The 18,980-nt window shown below is 50.9% G+C and overlaps 6 protein-coding genes across 6 annotated transcripts; 5 read left to right on the forward strand and 1 right to left on the reverse strand.

The window, feature by feature from the left end:
* Nucleotides 1–40: 40 nt before the first annotated feature.
* On the reverse strand, nucleotides 41–5,100 carry BBA_07810 (ABC transporter; the record flags this gene model as incomplete). The annotated part of the gene is made up of 5 exons (XM_008602907.1): nucleotides 41–634; nucleotides 734–1,983; nucleotides 2,039–3,944; nucleotides 4,035–4,685; nucleotides 4,765–5,100. 5 exons carry the CDS (start codon nucleotides 5,098–5,100, stop codon nucleotides 41–43), a joined length of 4,737 nt encoding a protein of 1,578 aa, XP_008601129.1.
* Nucleotides 5,101–6,326: 1,226 nt separating this feature from the next.
* BBA_07811 (Cytochrome P450 CYP5099A1) lies at nucleotides 6,327–7,958 on the forward strand (the record flags this gene model as incomplete). Its single annotated transcript, XM_008602908.1, has 2 exons — nucleotides 6,327–7,811; nucleotides 7,875–7,958. The coding sequence occupies 2 exons, from the start codon at nucleotides 6,327–6,329 to the stop codon at nucleotides 7,956–7,958; spliced, it is 1,569 nt and encodes a 522-aa protein (XP_008601130.1).
* Nucleotides 7,959–8,290: 332 nt separating this feature from the next.
* BBA_07812 (adenylate-forming enzyme AfeA) lies at nucleotides 8,291–10,180 on the forward strand (the record flags this gene model as incomplete). The annotated part of the gene is made up of 5 exons (XM_008602909.1): nucleotides 8,291–8,591; nucleotides 8,648–9,375; nucleotides 9,437–9,531; nucleotides 9,605–9,726; nucleotides 9,783–10,180. The coding sequence occupies 5 exons, from the start codon at nucleotides 8,291–8,293 to the stop codon at nucleotides 10,178–10,180; spliced, it is 1,644 nt and encodes a 547-aa protein (XP_008601131.1).
* A 787-nt stretch (nucleotides 10,181–10,967) lies between these two features.
* Nucleotides 10,968–12,591, forward strand: BBA_07813 (uncharacterized protein; the record flags this gene model as incomplete). Its single annotated transcript, XM_008602910.1, has 4 exons — nucleotides 10,968–11,458; nucleotides 11,532–11,787; nucleotides 11,865–12,326; nucleotides 12,400–12,591. The coding sequence occupies 4 exons, from the start codon at nucleotides 10,968–10,970 to the stop codon at nucleotides 12,589–12,591; spliced, it is 1,401 nt and encodes a 466-aa protein (XP_008601132.1).
* Nucleotides 12,592–13,357: 766 nt separating this feature from the next.
* BBA_07814 (phosphatidylserine decarboxylase family protein) lies at nucleotides 13,358–14,820 on the forward strand (the record flags this gene model as incomplete). The annotated part of the gene is made up of 4 exons (XM_008602911.1): nucleotides 13,358–13,665; nucleotides 13,730–13,808; nucleotides 13,888–14,059; nucleotides 14,117–14,820. 4 exons carry the CDS (start codon nucleotides 13,358–13,360, stop codon nucleotides 14,818–14,820), a joined length of 1,263 nt encoding a protein of 420 aa, XP_008601133.1.
* A 983-nt stretch (nucleotides 14,821–15,803) lies between these two features.
* Nucleotides 15,804–17,662, forward strand: BBA_07815 (Cytochrome P450 CYP504B10; the record flags this gene model as incomplete). The annotated part of the gene is made up of 4 exons (XM_008602912.1): nucleotides 15,804–16,202; nucleotides 16,320–17,077; nucleotides 17,139–17,257; nucleotides 17,337–17,662. The coding sequence occupies 4 exons, from the start codon at nucleotides 15,804–15,806 to the stop codon at nucleotides 17,660–17,662; spliced, it is 1,602 nt and encodes a 533-aa protein (XP_008601134.1).
* Nucleotides 17,663–18,980: the final 1,318 nt, after the last annotated feature.

Raw genomic sequence — 18,980 nt, forward strand, 5'->3', positions numbered from 1 at the left:
AACAAAGAGATGAATGAGATGGCGTTGTGTAAGTGACTTCTTATTCCGCATTCTTGGCATAGATTATATTTCTCAGCTGCAAAGCCTCGCCACTTTGCTCACACAATTCGCGAAAAGCGCCGCCGCCAGGCTTTTCCCACAACTCGCACGGCGCGCCCGACTCGATAATCTTTCCGTCGTCCAGCACGAGTATCTTGTCAAAGTCGGCCACCGTCTGCAGACGATGCGCAACGACAATGAGCGTGGTGTCGTGGAAGCCGTCTCGGATGCTGCGCTGGATGAGGCGATCTGTAGCCATGTCCACAGCCGACGTGGCCTCGTCGAGCACGAGTAGTCTGGGACGCGACAGAATGGCCCTGGCGAGACAGACCAGCTGTCGCTGGCTGTGGGACAGGTTGCCGCCGCCTTCAGACACCTTGCTGGAGAGCCGCTCAAAGATGTTGACATTGTTTTGCGGGGTGGGGGACACCTCGTCGTCTGCGTCGCTGCCGCTCATGCTTTCGGCGGTGATGCTTCGGTCGCTGTCAGAGTCAATCAGGTGCACGCGGGCAAGACAGCTGTGAAGCTCCTCGTCGCTGTGCTGGTTGGATGGATCCAAGTTGCTGCGTATGGTGCCAGAAAACAAAACGGGATCCTGTAGTTACGTTCATAAGCGTCAGAATCAGCTATTAGGGCAAAACGAAAAGAGAAAGAAAAAGAAAAAAAAAAAAAAAAAAAACTTAGTTTGCTTTACCTGGGGAATGATTGACAAACGTGATCGCAGGGTCTGAACATTGAGAGTCGAGGTATCGATGCCATCAATGACGATTCTGCCGCTTCGCGTGTCTATTAGTCGAAACAGCGCCAGAGTAAGCGAGGATTTGCCCGCTCCTGTACGGCCTACTATCCCAACCCGTTGCTTGTCGAATATCTCAAAAGAAACATCGCGCAATACCGGAGGCAGGCTCCTGGCGTAGGCGGCTTGCAGGTGCTCGACCTTGACTGTGCCGTTGCGCGGCCAGTGCTCGGGCGGCTCGTCGCCAGTTAGATCCTCAGTGGCCAGCTCGGCATACTCGGCGATGCGCTCTACCGCATTCATGTCCAGCTCCATTGTGGCATAGTTGCGCATGGCAAAGGACATGGACATGGCGAAGCTGAGGGCAAAGGACAGGGCAAAGCCAGCGAGGTTGGCGCCAAAGTGTGTCGGATCGGCCACTACCAGCAATCCCACGGCAGTGGTGAATATCGTACCGATAATGGTCATGTGAAACGTCATCCACTGATTCAACGACCAGTTGTGCAGAGTCATGGTTCCCCATTCGTCGAGCTCGTCGTGGATGCGACGGGTATAGTCCTGCGTCTTGCGGTAGACTCGTAGTGTAGACACACCCGCCAACGCTGCATTAAACGTCTCAAAGACTGGTGACTTTGCGTTGCTCTCTAGACGCTTGACAGGTCTCGCCGCGCCGAGATAACGCGCGGAAACAATAACACTGGCAAAGATGAGTGTCCCCGCCAGCGGTATCATGATGCGCGAGAGGACGACAGCTGCCAGGCAAATGGTAATGAGCTCGAAGCTGTGGACGAGCACCATGGTCATGTCTTCCATCAGCCGGCTGTCCAAGATGTCAAAGTCTGCGGTCAGCCGGTTCAGGATACGGCCTACAGGAACAGTGTCCATCCATCGAAGCGGCGAGCGAAGTATAGTATAGAGTACGTCTTCAAACAACTTTTTGCTGAACCTGATGCTGATCAGAAATGACCAGAAGAAGCGCAGACTGCCGACGAGCGCACCCGCGGCGCAGAGAAGCAAGTAGACACCTAGATAGTAGAGCAAAGAATGCGGCTCCGAGACTTTCGGTGAGGATGTCTCGGGGGAGGAATAGAATGCCATGAGCGTAGGATGGAAATACGCTGCCTGATATTCGGCCAAACTTGTCGTGTTTCCAGCTGGCGTCTGGGTTTGGCTAGAAGCCGTCCAGATTCGCACCCACCAGTTTCGGCCTCGAGGAAGAGTCAGTACCAAGGTTTGAAATATACGCAGAGTGACTTGACGTACCAAAGTTTGACGACTCGAATATAGTCAGCAACACAAGCAGCGGGATCCAGAGGTGCCAGCCACCGCCACTAGTAATTAGCTTGTGGTAGACATGACTCTTTACCACGCCCTTCTCACGCGCCTCATCCTCGACAAACTTTTTGGCCTTCTTTTCAGTTCCTTGACTGGCGCCGCTTCCGCCTTCAATTGTATCCGAGGTAAAGTGCCGGGGTCCGATACTGCTTGAAGCACTCGAGGCCGACTTTGGCGTGGTTGTGCCACCGCTGAGACCAGCGCCAGTGCAGTCGCTCAAGGTTGGGCCTGAATGCTGCACGGTGCCGTTGCCAAGCTCGATAAAGTAGCTAGCCTCTTCAGCGACCAAGCCCAGATGGTGGGTGACAAGGATACGTGTCCGGCCCTTGCAAATGTCTCCAGCAATAGCGTGCTGCATGATGTGACGACCGACATGAGAGTCGACGGCGCTGAAGATGTCGTCCATGATAAGGATTTGCGCACGCGAGTATAAAAGTCTGGCCAGTGAGACGCGCCACTTTTGTCCACCGCTGAGATTGACACCGTTGGCGCCCAGCTCAGTCTCATCACCATCGTCCAAAGCTTCAATGTCTCTCTCCAAGGCGCACGCATGAATGACCATCTTGTAGCGGCTGGCCACGTACGGTAGACCAAACAGAATATTTCCTTGCAAAGACGTATTCTCCAACCAGACTGTTTGCGCAACGTAGGCCACTGTGCCTGGGACTACCCAGTCGCCCGAGTCGACTCGGTCGCCGTTGCAGTTCCATGCCGGAGACTCTTTGGGGGGGGTTGGCATCACAATGTGGCCGCCGTACAGCTCGGCTTCTCCAATCAGTGCGTGTAGCATGAGCGTCTTGCCGGTACCCGACTTTCCCGTAATAACAGAAAGCTGTCCTTCAGGAAACTCTGCGTGTAAGCCGCTCAAAGTAAAGGCCTTGTGGTCGGAATCGTCCGCCAAAGGTGCGGGAAGGTCGGTCGGCCACGCTATTGTCGCATTCTCAAAAGCGACGCGAGAGCCATTGGTGATTGTTGGCTGCAGCTCGGGCTCGTGTAGGAAAGCATCGAGTCGGTGAATGGAGACGACTGTATCAAAGCCCACCGTCACCAACTCTGGTAAGCCCGCCAAGGCAGCCTCGAGACTTCTGAACATGGCGATTGCGACAAAGGCTACTGCCGGTGACAAGTGATCATTCAGCAGGGTGTAGGTGGCTAACGACGCAGCCGAGAGGAAAATTGGACTCGTGACCCAGCAGCAAAACACCATGGTATTTGCCAGGAATACCTGCCATAGCGTCTTGAGCTCTTCTTGTCGCCGTGCGAGAATGCGTCTCTCCCACTGCGCCTCAAGGGCCGAGAATTTGATGCGTCGGAGGCCATTGACGGCTTCGCTGACAACGGCCAGCTTCTGGTCACGATCGCGCATCAACTTTGTCTCTGCACTGAGATAGCGTCGTGAGGCAATGGCGTTGACTGGCAGCAGCGAGGCCCATGCAACGGCGCCGGCTAGAAATGGCACCGCGCCAATGACTTGAACCAGGTAGGCAGAAAAGACGAGTAGCTTTCCGATGCTGCTTACAATCAAGATTTGATACATGGCAAAATCGGAAATGTGTTTGACATCGACTCCAATGAGATTCATAATGGCTTGCCGAGACTTGGAAAGGTCTTCTGCCTGTTCCTGCGCCTTTGCCTTTCTGGTCTGTTTTGTTGTGTCGTCATCATTATCAGTCGCATTGGCAGCACCATGCGACCCATCATGATCTCCTACATCTGCGGTTCCTTTGATATCTTTCCGGCGCAGTGCCTTTGCAAAGATTAATGCAGATAACTGTCCTCTGACTGGTGCAAAGATGTTCTTAATCGACTGCCACATGATTCGAGAGGCAATCCACTACAAAGGTACAACCGTTAGCGTTGCTGATCGATCGCTAAATAGATCTACTGTAAATAGTCTTGTGTGGCTCGGAGAATTACCACTAACCTGTTCAGAAAAGGTAAAGAGACCAATTAAAAGGGGAAATACCCATAGACTAGGCTCAGTTTGCGTCTCGGGGTCCAGTCTTTCAAGCCTTTGAATAAGCTGCGACATGGCCCAGAATGGCCCAACCCCAACAATAGATCGGATGAGGACGCTAACCCAAAGAAGCATCAGTTCTCTCCAGTACGTGCTGAAAAGCGACTTGACGAGGTTTCCTTTGTGGTTTGCACGGATCCATTGCATCGTCAAGTGGCTGGCCCGCGCATAGTTTTCAATCGACGGAACGTCGTCATGGTTCAGGTCGCCGTGCCGTGCGGCTGTCCTAATCAGTGGCTGCATCCAGAAAAAAAAGGCCTTCTGAAGTGCGCTCACAGTCTGCTCAGCAGAAACTCTTCGGCCATTGTAGTACACTTGGGGACGTCTTGGAAACAAGAGCCCAGTGAGGACAACGCATGGGCAGAGAAATGCGTTGCCAGCAATCAGACTAAGAATGACGCGCCTCGAGACGAGGGGCTGATTTATGAGAAAGAGCCCTTGGAAAATAATTGCTGGTGCGATTGCGACTGCAGAGGCGGCGACTCGTAGAGCTGCCTCGTAACATTGTACAGGGGCAACGTCAAGGCGGATGGAGACTGATTGGGTCAATATAACTGCCTGTCTTTTTGTCAGTATATAAAGAAGAGAGAATGCCAAGCTGCGCACGATACAATTACAGAAAAAGATCTTCACTCACCCAGCCAATTGTCAAAAGCCAGCAAGAAATTTTGCCATTCCGGGACTCCAGGTGCAGGGTGGTGAGCACAGATACTGCCACGGATGCCCCAAAAGCAACAGCAGCGAGAAATAGACACAGCAGCTTTGGAGTTTTGTTTGAGAATCTTGCCATTGACTCTGGTGTACTCTTGCCATCCTCGTCTTCGTACCAATTATCATGCGGTTTTGGCCGACGCAATTGCGCAAAAGCAGCTGTGCATGTCGTGAGTCGAGACGCCAGTAACAAGCCGGAAATGCCTAGACCTCCGGCCGAGGCCACAAGAAACCAAACATCGGAGACGTCTGGCAGCGGCATTTTTGGAAAGAAGAGCTTTTGCGCAACTTTTGATGCAATCAGGATTGAGCAAGCAGTTCTTGTTTGTGGTTGATCGATGCTCGGTAGGACCTGTGATTGTTGCCAGCTAGGACCTAACGTGATTGGCAAAGGGTCAGCTCAGGCAGGCAGGGTCTTGAGAGAATGGTAAAGGTAAAGCTGTCAAATGCGACACTCGTCGCTGCGCACCGCGACTCAACAGTGCATGCTCCAACTAAAGAATGCGAATTACAGGTGTGCACATTGCCACGCAGCCCAAGATCCGAGATATACGTCATAATACTCAATACTTTGTGTCTTTGTGCAAGCCGAAATCTCTCCTTGCTCGCCGCAATTTCTAGTTTCAGCGCCACCGACCGCAATTACAGGGCTCTCCGGGGACCATGACCTCGCACACAGCTAACTGGATGGGTGGTTGAAGAATGAATTGCCGACAAGACGCCACCAACCGCTGAGCGCCGAGACAGACTCAGTGTGCTGGCATATTGCGCTACTCTTCCTTGACGAGAGGGCTACTGCAACCTGCTTCCCGCCGTGGTACTTCCAGGGTACATCTCTTTGGGTTGGGCAAGTTTGGGTTTGTCAAATCTGGGCGCACACCTCCCCGCCTACACACGCCCTCTCCCCCACAAGCGAATCCAGCGTTATGCATGGGAGCGGATCGAAATGCAGCATCAGGGAATTGGGGAGAAGAATTGTACCAAAAAGGTGGCAGACCGAAGGTGGATGACAGATAAGGCACTTGAAGAGCGGCGCGCTGGTCTCTCCGCTTCATGTCTTACAGTCTTATTAGTGACCCTCTAGACATTACTGTTACACCCTCAGCTTTCAGCTGCAGCTAGGCTCCGTGGCCTCAACTAGACATTCGGTCTCGGATACTTATTCCAAAGAAAGCAAATCCTTCTAGTTGCCAATTTTCCGTCTGCAGCGGAATTACTATCGGACGGATACCCGTTGCGACCCCTCCCCCAACCGAGTGCAAAGACAGCTCCGCTCACGGAGCTTTGAAAACGGATAGCTCACAGCACACAACCCTTTCGTTGGATAAACGAGTTAGATCAGAACATCTTTTACAGAGCTGTCTACACTCATTTAGCCATTGGCGCGCGCTACGGCTCACAGCAGTCCTCAAACATAGTTACTCATTGACCCTGAACAACTGCTGCCTGTTTTCCATCATCATCTGTACGCTGGAGGATCTTGGCAAGATGACCTCGTCTCAATCTCCCCTCATTGAAGCTCTCAGCGATATATCCACCAACATGTGGATAGTCCTCGGCATCATTGCTGCCGTCGTCGGCGCCGTGGCGTACGGAACAGCAATGCCACGAAACTTTCCACGAAACATCCCTAGAGTGCCTCTGTGGAAACATTTCTACATTGTACTCAGGGGAGCATCCAAGTCTGATGTGTATAATCGGCTTGTTCGAGACCTTATCGAGAAGCATGGCGTGGTGGCCTTTTGGAATGAGGGCGCCTGGACGATTCTGGTGACAAAGCCAGAGTATCTGGTGCAAATCTTCAGAAACAGCGACCGAAAACTAAACAAAATGGGACTTGCCGAAAGAATCCCCTGGGGCAGCGGCGCAAAGCTCTTTGGCATCAACATCATCGACTCGGATGGCGAACAGTACGTGACGTTCCGCAAGCTTCTCAAAGAAGGCTTTTGTCTTCCCGCACCACTAGACTCGTTCCGCCAAAAAGGCAGAGATCTTGCACAGAAGCTTCTTAAGAGCCAGTCCAACATCGAGGGCCAAAACTGCGGTGTTTTAATTGGTCCTCCTGTCTGGCGCTGGGCGCTCTCTGTCTGGGGCGAATATTTCCTGGATGCTCAGTTCGACAACAACATGGATTACCGAACATTCAACATCCAGCAGATCCTCGGGGTACAGAACCGAAAGTTCATGGGAAGATTAAAAGGCCTTTTCCCCTTCTTGGACAACCTTCCTTTCAAGTGGCCCGTTACCGCCCATTCCGACAGGCTGTTGCATGAGGTCCAATCGAGACTTCTTCGACTGGCAGAAGACAGATGCAGATCGCCACCCCCTCCTGATGGCGAGAACAAGATCGGTTTCAGTCTTCACCGCGCACGTGAGCAGAATCTCATGTCCGAGTACCACTACCAATGCAACCACAAACAGCTCTTCATTGCCGGCCACGAAAATGTGGAAACGACGCTCAACTCGGCCATGGAGGAGCTCGGGGCCAATCCGCACATCCAGCAGCTTCTCCGAGAGGAGGTTACTCAGGCGATCCCCTGGGACTATTCCTTCAAGGACCTGGACCAGCTTCCGCTTCTGAATGCCGTCATTTACGAGGCACTGCGCCTCTATCCGCCGCTTGGCCACATGTCGAACCGCATCGCAACCGAGCCGTACGTGCTGGGTGAGGACATTGCTGTTCCCAAGGGCATGATGCTGGGCTGGCATGCATACGGCATTCAGACTGATCCTCACGTGTGGGGAGAGACTGCTCGCAAGTTTGACCCTTTTCGCTGGGGCAAGGACTCGGCCAGCGTCAAGCAGATGCTGCGCCAGAGGCAGGCTCGTGGCCAATATCTTCCATTCGGTATTTATGGAAGAAAGTGCCTGGGCTTCAATATTGCCATGCAAATGCTGCAGTCCACCTTGTGTGAGCTTGTACGCAACATTGAGTGGAAGCACCCGGAAGGCTACACGTTTGCCTACGGCAAGGTACTTTTTTTTTTTTTTTTTGAAGAATACCGTGGACTCACATAAATACTAATCCTTCTCTAGGCTGCTTTGGTTATGCCGGACAACATCACGATGCAGATTGTCGAGAGGCGAAGCGAGCCTGAAAAGTTGGTCCAAGATGAATAATATCTCGTTCGCATCTGCAGAATAGCCAGACTGAACCTTGAATACACACAAGACACCGCAAAAGGGTCCATCGTAGTCGATTTCATAAATATAGTTGAATTTTTATCCGCAATACATGTCTCGTCAAGTAAATTGCGAGGGGTGATGAGCTCTATGCAGCTGTGCATTGCACGTGCAATTGTGTAATACTTCGGGTGGCCTCCTCTGCAGCCCCTCGTAAGGCTTTTGATCCTCCTCAACCCTAGAATATTTTTCCAACCTTGAGCACTTTCTCTACGCATTTTCATCGTTTCATCACAGTATCACCTTGACCAAGTCTTGTTTCTGACATGATGCCTTCCTTCCCTCAGGACCCTCTGCTAGTCAAGCTGCTCAACGCCGCTAGAGCAGCACCCCAATCTCGAATCATCATCTACGACCTGTACGGTTTACAGAAGACATACCCGGAGCTGCTTGCCGATATCTTGTATACGAGAAGCCAGCTTGAATCGATCCTCCCTGTGACATTCTTCAACGAAAAGGGACTGCTCAACGACGATCACCTCTATCAGACAGCCTGTACCAAGACTGGCTACGAGTTTGCGGTCGCATTTTTTGCGATTCGGGCACTTGGCGGCACATTCGTTCCTCTGGGTAAGTATTCTACACCAATTGTGATTATTGCGCTCACCGCTAATTTGTCCCGCCAGATGCTGCCGCCTCGCTCGAGCGCAGAGCGGACACACTTACCAAGGTCAACTCTAACTGTATCCTCGCTGATCGTGGCAGCGTCGCAGACGTGGAGAAAATCATTCATCATGTTCAGAGTAGCAGCGGAAAGTCACTGCGTATCGTGCCGATTTCCTTCAATCAGCCAGGAGTATTTCTTGACAGCATATCCATCAGCCAAGGAACGGAGTTGGACCCTGACGGACCAGGCTTTGTCGTTTTCACCTCTGGAACCACCGGATACTCCAAAGGCGTAGTCCTTCGCCGATACTGTTTTGCTGCCGGCCCTCTCGAGCAGGGCGAAAGTGCTGTCGTCAACTACAATGCTAGTCACTGGCTTGGAGGCACTAAAAACATCATTGACGGTCTCTTGACCTGCAAAACAGTATTCGCTCTTAATACGCCCGCTTCCTCGGCCGACGTTTTTGACAAGTTCAAGAACCATCATATTACACACTTTGTGTTCAACCCTGCACTGCTGCGTGGTATACGGCAGTTGCTCCTTGAAGAAAACGGGGATTTCACACCAGAGAAGAAGAAGGACTTTTCAAAATACTTTGGCGGTATTACCTATTTCCTCAGCATTGGCGGCTTGGTTGACCAGGACACAGTGGACTTTTGGACAGAGGTCCTTGGATGCCCTTTCCAGAACAGGTATGGCTCAACCGAGCTTGGGGGATTGCCGACTCTAGGAATATCTAATATCAAGGTTCGTAGTGACAATTGTTTGAACTTGAAAACTCGTTGTCTAACTACTGACGTCTTATCAGGGATCCTTGGGCAAGATTGCTCCCGGAGTCGAGGTGAAGCTCTCCGAGGGAACACATGGCCGACTTTTTATCAAGAGCCCTGACAGATTTCTCTGGTAAGATGTGACTTTAATCGAGTTCTACTCGTAAAAGAAAAAGGAATCGTAAACTAATTTGCGCCTTGTTTAGCTACTTGGGCGACCAAGAAAAGACAAAGGCAGCCTTTGATGATGAGGGCTTCTACAAGACGGGCGACATTGCCGAGCTAGTCGGAGACGAGCTCATTTTCCATGGCCGCGAGCGAGATGACTGTAAGATGCTGCATCATTCATTCACAACTTTGCTCCTATGACTAACACTATGGCAGATATCATACGTGGCAATTCCATAATCTCGGCGGTCGAGGTGGAGCGCGCGCTGATGGCACTTGGGTACTTTGAAGAGGCTACTGTCGTCGCAGTACCAGTGTCTGAATCAATTCAGCTCTGTGGAGCTATTGTGCGCCCCAAGCAGAGTCACAGAGCTGGATTGAGCATTTCCCGAGTACGATCGGACCTCGCGACCAAGCTGGAGGAAGCGAAGCGTCCCGTGGTAATGCGGATCCTCGGGCAGGACGAGGAACTGCCGATGACGGCCACTGGAAAGCCTGTCAAGAGACAGGTCATTGAGGACTTTTTTTACGATGGAGACTGCGGAAGAGATTGGTTCACGCCAGAGACACCACCCCCCAGTGTCCAATGCGAGGGAATCATCGCGACTGCATAGTCGGCGTTTGCATCCGTAAACCTTGCATTTGCAGGTACAGCCCGGGGTTCACATCTATTAGTTAGTTTGCATAGGCTGTAACAATGACATCGATTACCGTACGATTTTCGCCATCATGGCCAAAAAGAGGTTTTATATTATAGTAGCCGGGCCGAGGCCTGCCGAAGGATGAATCCCGGGCGGTTTATTAGGCAGCAAGCATTGTTTTTTTCAAGACATGTCTCTACCAATCGGAGCTTGACAGATGCCAGACACTACCAGTGAAGGTAGAGGGGGGTGGCAGAGGGAGACAGACCCATGCAGACTGAGGCGTTTGGGGGCTAGTAGTAACTAATTTATATTCGACCAGGATTTACACGCCCAATATTAGCATGTCTTAAGGCTGAAGACTGGCGGACCGTCGCTCAATGGTGTGGGATTAACGAAATGGATAGGATGATCCGCAGAAGCAACAACTAAAAAAGAAGCGAGGTAAGAATGCAATGCGTGTTTGAGAGTCGTTGAGAGAAATTTGGATGGCTGATAATGGTAATAAGAATTCATGAATGTTTCGGAGGTTACCAATTTCGGTCAAGCCAGCCACTGGCTGAGCAGCTGTTGATCATGCCTCGTATGGCGATGGGCCGACCGTGCGTGTATCTGCGCATGTAGCTTGCACAGCTGCTTTGGCTGTGGTCAGTCCAAGAGTTGAAGTCTCTATCAACTTTTTGCCATCTACATTACTCTTTGAGCACTCCCAATTCAACTTTGACAACTGTTGCGGTTCAATTGAATTCCCCCAGTCGCAATGATTAGTCTTTTGAGTGTAGCCGTGCTCTTGGCAGTCGCTGGTCTCGTCTATACTTGGCGAAACTGGTATTGCCAGCCAGCACCCCAGAAAGTGCTTCCAGAAATCGGACTCGACAATCTGAAAGCGCTCAATGTGAATCACGAGCTGCGAAGTGAGTTTCTGAAGCTCGTTCGCGACGATGGTGCGGGAAGCTGGCCGCCAGTGGCCCGTCATCACAACTGGCCCGCTGCCCTGAGCGCATACAGCAGAGTATATGCTGAAGTTGCGCGCCATCTGGCAACTCCGGAGCCATCGCTCGATGACGAGTTCAATCTCAAGAGATGCGCCGAGTTTCGTACGCGCATGCGTGCAAGCCTTGAGCAGCATGTGGATGCCGATGCTGTCGCCAAGAGTCTCCAGCCCGTCTTGGATGACGATTGGAGCGAGCTGAGCCGCGACTCTTTCAATGGCTTTTATTCTTGCGTTGCCTGCCTTCGACACGCCTATCGGTACGTTTCTCAGAAGATATCATCTCAACTAGTTGTTGTCGAGCTAATATTCGTTCAATTGCGACACGCACAGATGGGCAACTAATCCGGTCGTTCGAGTGGCCCAAAACGAAAAGCGGTTGGCATTCCCGCCTGAACTGGACCTGGCATGGTCTTTTATTCAAAAGAAACTCGACATTACTTCGCCGAGCGGAAACGCTGTAGCAAACATTCTTTGCAACTTTGATGCTCAAGGCAAACTTACCTATCGGGTCAATGAAGGCTTGTCTGCCGATGTACTGCGAACTGAGCTTGCTTGGTGCAAGATCTTTAGCAAGTCTGAGACTCTGGTAAGTTACAAATCTACACATGGCCATAACTATGTTTGTAGAAAGCTGACTGGTGCTTTTTTCTTTGCATCATGTAGGCCACGCCAATGTACTGCGGCATCATCCGAGCCATGATGAGCTACCAGCAGGGTGACAAAAGAGCCTGCCTTGGCTACACCGAAGCCGTGTTTGAACATCTTCGGCAGCTCATTCTCTATCTATATGACAACATGAACGATCCCAATGTCTCCCGTGCCATCTGGGTCCGTCATGTATCGGGAATACACAGCTGGGGCCTGACATCAGACTCGGAAAATGGCCCAGTAGAGTATGGTGGGCTGTCTGGTAGTCAGACGCTCATCTTCCTGGCCGTGGATGCGTTTCTCGGAATGAAGACCTATCACTCCAAAGATGAAGCCAAGATGCACATTTCCAGAAACATGCGAAATGTGTCTGCAATGATGAACAAGTATTGCTTTCGACCTCAGCTGGCCAAGAGCGGCTCACCCGAGGACTTGGCCATTATCGAAGTCATGGAGCGCATTGTCAAGCAAATGCGAGTAAGTTGCTTCCGCCTTTTACGTAACTGAATATGGCTAAATTGATTTATTTTTTTTTTTTTTTTTTTTGCAGACATTTCGAGGCGTACACAAAGTGCGAGCCGTTCGATTCCTCTCTGCCCCCGCACCAGAGAGAGTGCCAATGACGGCTGCCCTCTCTGTTTTGGATGACAAGGAAAAGGACAATGAGAAACACGCATCGGGTGAAGACGCGTACGCTTCTATCGATGGACTCCTAACGAAGCGACTCAATCAAACAGTTTGACCAGTACTATTAGAGTGCAAGGTGGTCATTGCCGTAGCGGCATCCCACGCGATGGGCAAGAATTGCGCGTCATGGGAATAGATGGGTGTAAAACTTGTATAGCAGTATGATGATTTGAGATCTGTCTTCTATATTTATTGACGTGAGTTTCTACAATCGAGTCCTAAATTTATGCTCTTTCACGGACATTCTGCCCGTTCAACTAATCGTGAGAAGCAAGCACCAGCTTGGAATTATAGTGAGCGACAGGCCTATTAGGTTCCCTGAAAAAAAATCGCAAGTCACTGGAGCGGCGCCGAGCGCGGGGTGACAAGACTCCGTAGCCAATGGGACATGCATGTCTTGCATCAGCCGCTGCAGCCGTGCCTTGCAAGTGATAAATACAGGTCCTTTTCCATTAATTAGCATAAACGTCTGAAGCTTGCTGAACTTTCTTTGCTGTAGCACCATCAAGCGTCCGTCGCATTCCTCAACGTGCTTCCATCATCCGCCACGATGGATTCAATGGACAGAGCAGCAAAGGGGCGAGCCCTTCTCTGGACAATCATGATTGCGTACATACTAGTGACGAGTTGGAACTATTTGTCTTTTGCGTCCGACCAAAAGTTCCTTCTCTCAAAGGATGGCAGCTCTTCTTCCGAGGCAACTAGCACAGTCGAACCGCAGTATGGAAATACCAACCAACTAACTACCTTTTACCTTGCGTTTGTAGTCTTTCTTTCTAATCGCCAGATGCAACAGGACTTGGCCATATCTTGATCACGAAATGCACGTACGCTATCTTCGGCAGCTGGTTGCCCAGGTTGACGCCCAGCCTGAGCAGAGACTGTCACCCGCGACCCAGCGCCTCAAGGACGCCATCGAGGCCAAGTCGCACTTGTACATGCACTTTACCGAAATGTTTACGGAAATTCCCCCCCAAGAGCAACAGGGACACAATCAGACCGTCGTTCGCGACTATAATCACATGCTGCAGCTTTTGAGCCACATTGTCAAAACGGCGCCGCCCCCGGGGTTGGGGATACCCGTGCCGCCTATGGCTTTGATCCTCACGAATCCAGCAAATACTGCGAGGTAGGCATCAATTGTCTCGCTTGAGGCTCCAGAATTAATTCTTTTAACACGACAATGCAAATAGTGGCCTTGCTGCTTTCTCGGACCCAGAGGTCAATGTCCTGATCAAAGGTATCTTGAACGAGTGGGCAGACTTTCTCGGGGTACGTTGCTAGTTTCACGGTTGACTGACTGATGCGACATGAATGGCGGTCCAATGTTCAAATCTAATCTCGTTTACAGAGCGCCGACTCACTCCCATTCGTCCAAAATGGCGTTGATGGCTGGCTTGACAAGAATTCGCTAGCAGAGCTAGAGCAAGTTGCCAACCTCGAAGTCGGCAAGCCATCGAGCTTTGCGGAACTGTTTGAGTGTGATGCCCAGGATAAATACTACGGCTTCCGCTCCTGGGATGGTAATATAAAAACTCGCAGACTATATTTTGTTTATTTTCTAATATGCACTTTTCTAGACTTCTTCACTCGACGCTTCCGGCCGCATATGCGACCAGTCGCTGAAGCCGACGACGATAGCGTCATCGTCAACGCCTGCGAATCCGTCCCTCACACAGTCGGTATGAAGGCAAAGCTCCGCGACACCTTCTTCATCAAGGATCAGCCGTACTCTGTTCTTGATATGCTGGGACACAATCCAATTGCCGAGAAATTCGACGATTCCACAGTGTACCAGGCCTTTTTGAGCATGCACTCGTACCACCGCTGGCACGCGCCCATCTCGGGCACGATTCACAGCGCCTACGTCGTCGACGGCACGTACTACAGCCTCCCGCGCTTCTTTGCTGCCGATCAGCCTGGCGTCACTTTTCCCAGGAAGCCGCAGGGGTTCGGGCACGCTATGCGATATCTGAGCGAAATGGCCACGCGGGCCGTCATCATCATCGAGGCCGACGAGCCGGGCCTGGGACTTGTCGCCTTTGTCGCGGTCGGCATGGTGGAAATTAGCACATGCGAGATTACGGTTGAGCCAGGACAGCATGTCAAAAAGGGCGATGAGATGGGGTCCTTTCATTTTGGCGGCTCCAGCTACTGCTTGCTGTTCCAGCATGGTGTCGAGCTCGTCGATCTGCCTGCCGAGGGAAACTTTTCCTCTCCAAACATGCCGGTCCTGAGCAAAATTGCTACGGTATTGCGACCTAGTCTTACAGATCAGCTATAACGCCGTGTCTTTGAAGCCAGAGTAGGCAGTGGTGCAGTATAAGTTGATGACAGTTTATTGAAGTTACCACTTGTATTACTACACCTAAACCGTAGTTCATTTCTCTGATCAGAAACTTTCAATAAGTCACCATTCATTGTACAAGTTATGCTCTTTGTGCATACATGTACTGCTTCACAGCCTCAACTCATCGGAATGAAGTGTACGGCCGGAATGGCCGGGACACAAGCAAGCATGCTGACAGGATGCCAAGTACGGAGTAGCAGACTCGTAAACCCGTTGTGTTGCTCATCATCACTTCATACTTCCTTTTTTTCGAACAAAACTTTTCGCTAGATACGTCCGAAACAGGCCTTCACCGCTGCTCCCCGATTCTTCGGCAACACCTGCAAGACACGACGCCGACAATCGGCCCTGCCCGCGGTCTTTTAGTGCCGGCCGTCCCAAGGCCAATGTTTGACGTCTTATTCAATATATAGAACTGTAACACTATGCCGATCCAGCTCGCCACATAAGAGTTTTGTCTCAGGTCAACTCTCACTCCCCCCCACCCGTCAGACCAAGTTAATGGGTTGCGCATGGAAGCGTATGCACACGCCCTGTCCGATCTTACACCCCCGGACTGACAGCAGCAGCTCTAAAAGCGGCAACAAATTAGGATCAACTGTTTTAATTCGGGAATACATGCAAAGATGCGCACGAGAATGTTTAATTGTTGAATTCTCTTTTTTTTTTTTTAATTTATCCATTGCTTCTCGTTAATTTCCTCTTACTCTTTGTTGTCTCGACCTCTCCGAAGCTGGGCTGGCTGCCTTTTTCCCTGTACAATTTCCCACTAAAGAAAGACAAGAAAACGGTGGTATAAAATCAGAGAAACCACAGTCGCACGTCATCGTCTCCCAATCACATCTTTACGAATCGAAAACTGCATCTCCGTTTCTGATTACTCAAGTTGTCAGTTCAGTACTGGCCGAGTCTCTGCCATGGAGATCTTTGAAGTATTCCAGCCCCTGCCGGACCTTGTCGTTCAACTGCCTCATCGATTCCACCAGCTCTCTTGGCCAGAACTATCCATCTTTAGTTTTATTCGGCCATTGATTGCTTGCGTGGCAATCTATCTGGCTCTGGTCTTGAAGTCGTCATCAACTGCCAACTTTCCCGGTCCTCGGCCATGGCCTATTGTCGGCAATCTGCCCTCACTGTATCGTTGCCATGCTGAGAAGCAGTTCCTTCTCTGGTCCAAGCAGCTTGGCGATGTGATTCAGGTTAAATTCGGAAACATGCCGGTCATTGTTGTCAACTCGGCGGCCTCGGCCAAGGAGATCTTTACTGGCAGCGCTGCGGCACTCTCCTCGCGGCCCATCTTCCACACGTTTCATCAAGTAGGTTCACGCTCTCTACAATTTTTCCACTATTACACGCGGAAAAACTCTACTGTTCCAGTTCTCTTCATCAATTGATATGCCATCAATGAAAACCCTTGTCTAACATGATTATAGTTCATTGCTGGCACTTTGGGGCCGACCATTGGCACTGCGGTCTACGGTGATGCATTGAAGCGAGGTCGGAAAGCCACGGCAGCGGAGCTCAGCAAGCCGGCTGTCAAGGCCAATCTGGACAAGATTGATCTTGAAACAAGACATTTTGTACATGAGCTCCTGAGCTACGGCAGCGAAGGCTTGACCCCGCTTCATGTGTCCAAGCTTGTGAAAAGACTGGCCTTGAGCCTCTCCATGTCCATTTGCTACGGCCGACGGATGTATCTTGGCGATCCATTGACGCAGGAAATCATCGAGGTGGAGCATGAAATTCTGAAACTACGAAGCATGACGGACAATTTACAAGATTTTGTTCCTATGCTGCGCGTGTGGCCCTTTAACCGCTACCGCGGGGCGGCTGTCAAGCTCTGCGAGCGGCGCGACGCCTACGTCAGACAGCTGAATGAGGAAGTCAAGAACAAGATGCGCAACAATACGAATGAGCAGTGTCTGTGGGCCAAGAATGAGGCCTCTGCACACCCTCTTCCTTTGAGCGAGCTCTCGACGGTTCTTCTCACATTTCTTTCGGGCGGTTTGGCGACGGAGAGCAACACCATTTACTGGGGCCTAATTCTTTTGGCCACCAGACCAGATATCCAGGAAACTGCCCTACACCACATCCAGAAGGCGTACCCAGATGTTGGCCAAGCTTTCGGATCCGGTCTGCGGGATACCGAGGACGTACCCTATATCAGCGCTTTGGTGCGCGAGATTCTCAGGTACGCCTCCTCCAAGCCATACCGGGTAACTTTTGGGTGATGAGTCTGACAATGTAAATAGGTTTTACACTCCGTCGCGGTTGGCGTTGCCTCGTTTGGCAGTCCAGCCCATTGTGTATCAAGGCAAGGTTATACCCGAGGGGAGCACAGTCGTCATCAACACATTTGCATGCAACAGAGGTATACATCTTTCTCCCCACGTTTCACACGCGATGAAAAAACATGAGCATGTTTACTGACAGGCAATGATGAAATTTAGACCCCAACTTATTCCGCGATCCTGATACGTTTCGGCCCGAGCGCTGGTTTGAAGACCCCGATCAGCCCATCTTTAGTTACGGCCTTGGCTATCGAATGTGTGCGGGGTACACGCTAGCGAACCATGTCATGTACACGCTCTTTACTCGTCTGATTGCATCGTTTGAGATTTGCGCCGGGCCTGGCATCGACGCGGACCCAATCACGGGATGCGAGGACCCTGCTCACCAAGCCATGGCCCCTCGGCCGACGGGGCTGTATTTCAAGCCCCGGGACGCAACGTTGCTGAAAGGTGCTCTGTTGCGCGACCTCTATCATCAGGTATAGAGGCAGATGAAAAAAAAATTCCATTTGGTCTTTGTTTTTTTTTTCTCTTCTTGAGTCTGTGGGTTGAGCTGTCAAAGCTTACTCTGGCCGGTCTGATATTGAACTTTATCACTTTGTAGGGGTAAAAGATACGCGGGCGTGGGTGGATGGTTCTTTAGTATATCAAGTTATCCACATTCTCTGGAAGATTTCTTCAATTTCTTCACTGGTGAAATTCCTCTTGTGAGTTGTATGCGTTCTTTGGAATTGCAAAAAGGCCAATGCGCTTTTCGGGCTCTAGCGTGAGAGTTCCCAGCCACAACAGCGGACGCTAATAATCTCTCATGTTTAGCGAGGTGGAATCGAAACAACTCTGGGCTGTAGGTCCGCCCGCCTTGGCCATCAGCATCTATGGGGTGGCGATGGGGTCCTGCAGCAGCGAATTGTGGACTTGGATCCATACTCTCGTGAGATCGAGCACAAGTAAGAAGGGAGTTCCGAGGCTTTTCGTATCTGAATGTTCTAGTTAAGAGATGCGGTAGCTGATGACAGTTTGACAGGGAAAAATGTTCATCGCTCAAAAACACCATCAATCCATCACGGGTCGTCGTTGATCCTTGACGAAATGATGGCGGCTATGCGGCACAGGTTCATTGACCAGAGATGGTAAGAAGAGGGCTTCATTTTTTTCCAAAGCCACCTTCATGGTCAGGGGACTGACCTCCTATAAGTGCCTATTGTGCTAATTATGAGCAAGGAAGCGGCCTGTCGGGGCTGGCTGGTTGGATGGTCACTGCATTCAACCCGCCCCATCTCTTCGCCGTGTACATACAAGCCAAAGACTAGCAGACGTCGTGCAGTTTGTGGGGAGGCAGAGGAGAACAAACAGAACGTTGAAAGAATCAGATTGAACGAGGCACGACTCATGACGAAAAAAATCGCCTTTTCTAAATGACGCTCTGGATTCCAGTGCCTATTTTGTCTTGTCTACCAAGTAATGCTTCTCAGCAGTCATGCCTGGGTGAGCTCCATGGCTGTCGTGACAAAGACGACTCAGTATTACGAAAAAGACGACATATTTCTTGCTCAATTGGCCTCGAGTGCTGCATGTAAGAGTTTTCACCCCGTCGCAGGTTGAATGTTAGTAATTAGTCAACGCAAACTAGCCCCCGGCGCCCCCATGGTCCCATTGCAGGGCCAGGATCAGGAAGGGTGCGGCCGCAGGTTATCTGCATCAGATATTTATTGATTAATTATCCACTATTTTCATGCTGAAATTCCACGTCGGCGAGTTTTCCCTTTGTGGAGACTCGCGGTGATGAAACCATTTCACCAGCCT

This window comes from Beauveria bassiana (assembly GCF_000280675.1).
Source record: "Beauveria bassiana ARSEF 2860 unplaced genomic scaffold BBA_S00028, whole genome shotgun sequence".
NCBI classification, from domain to species: Eukaryota; Fungi; Ascomycota; class Sordariomycetes; order Hypocreales; family Cordycipitaceae; genus Beauveria; species Beauveria bassiana.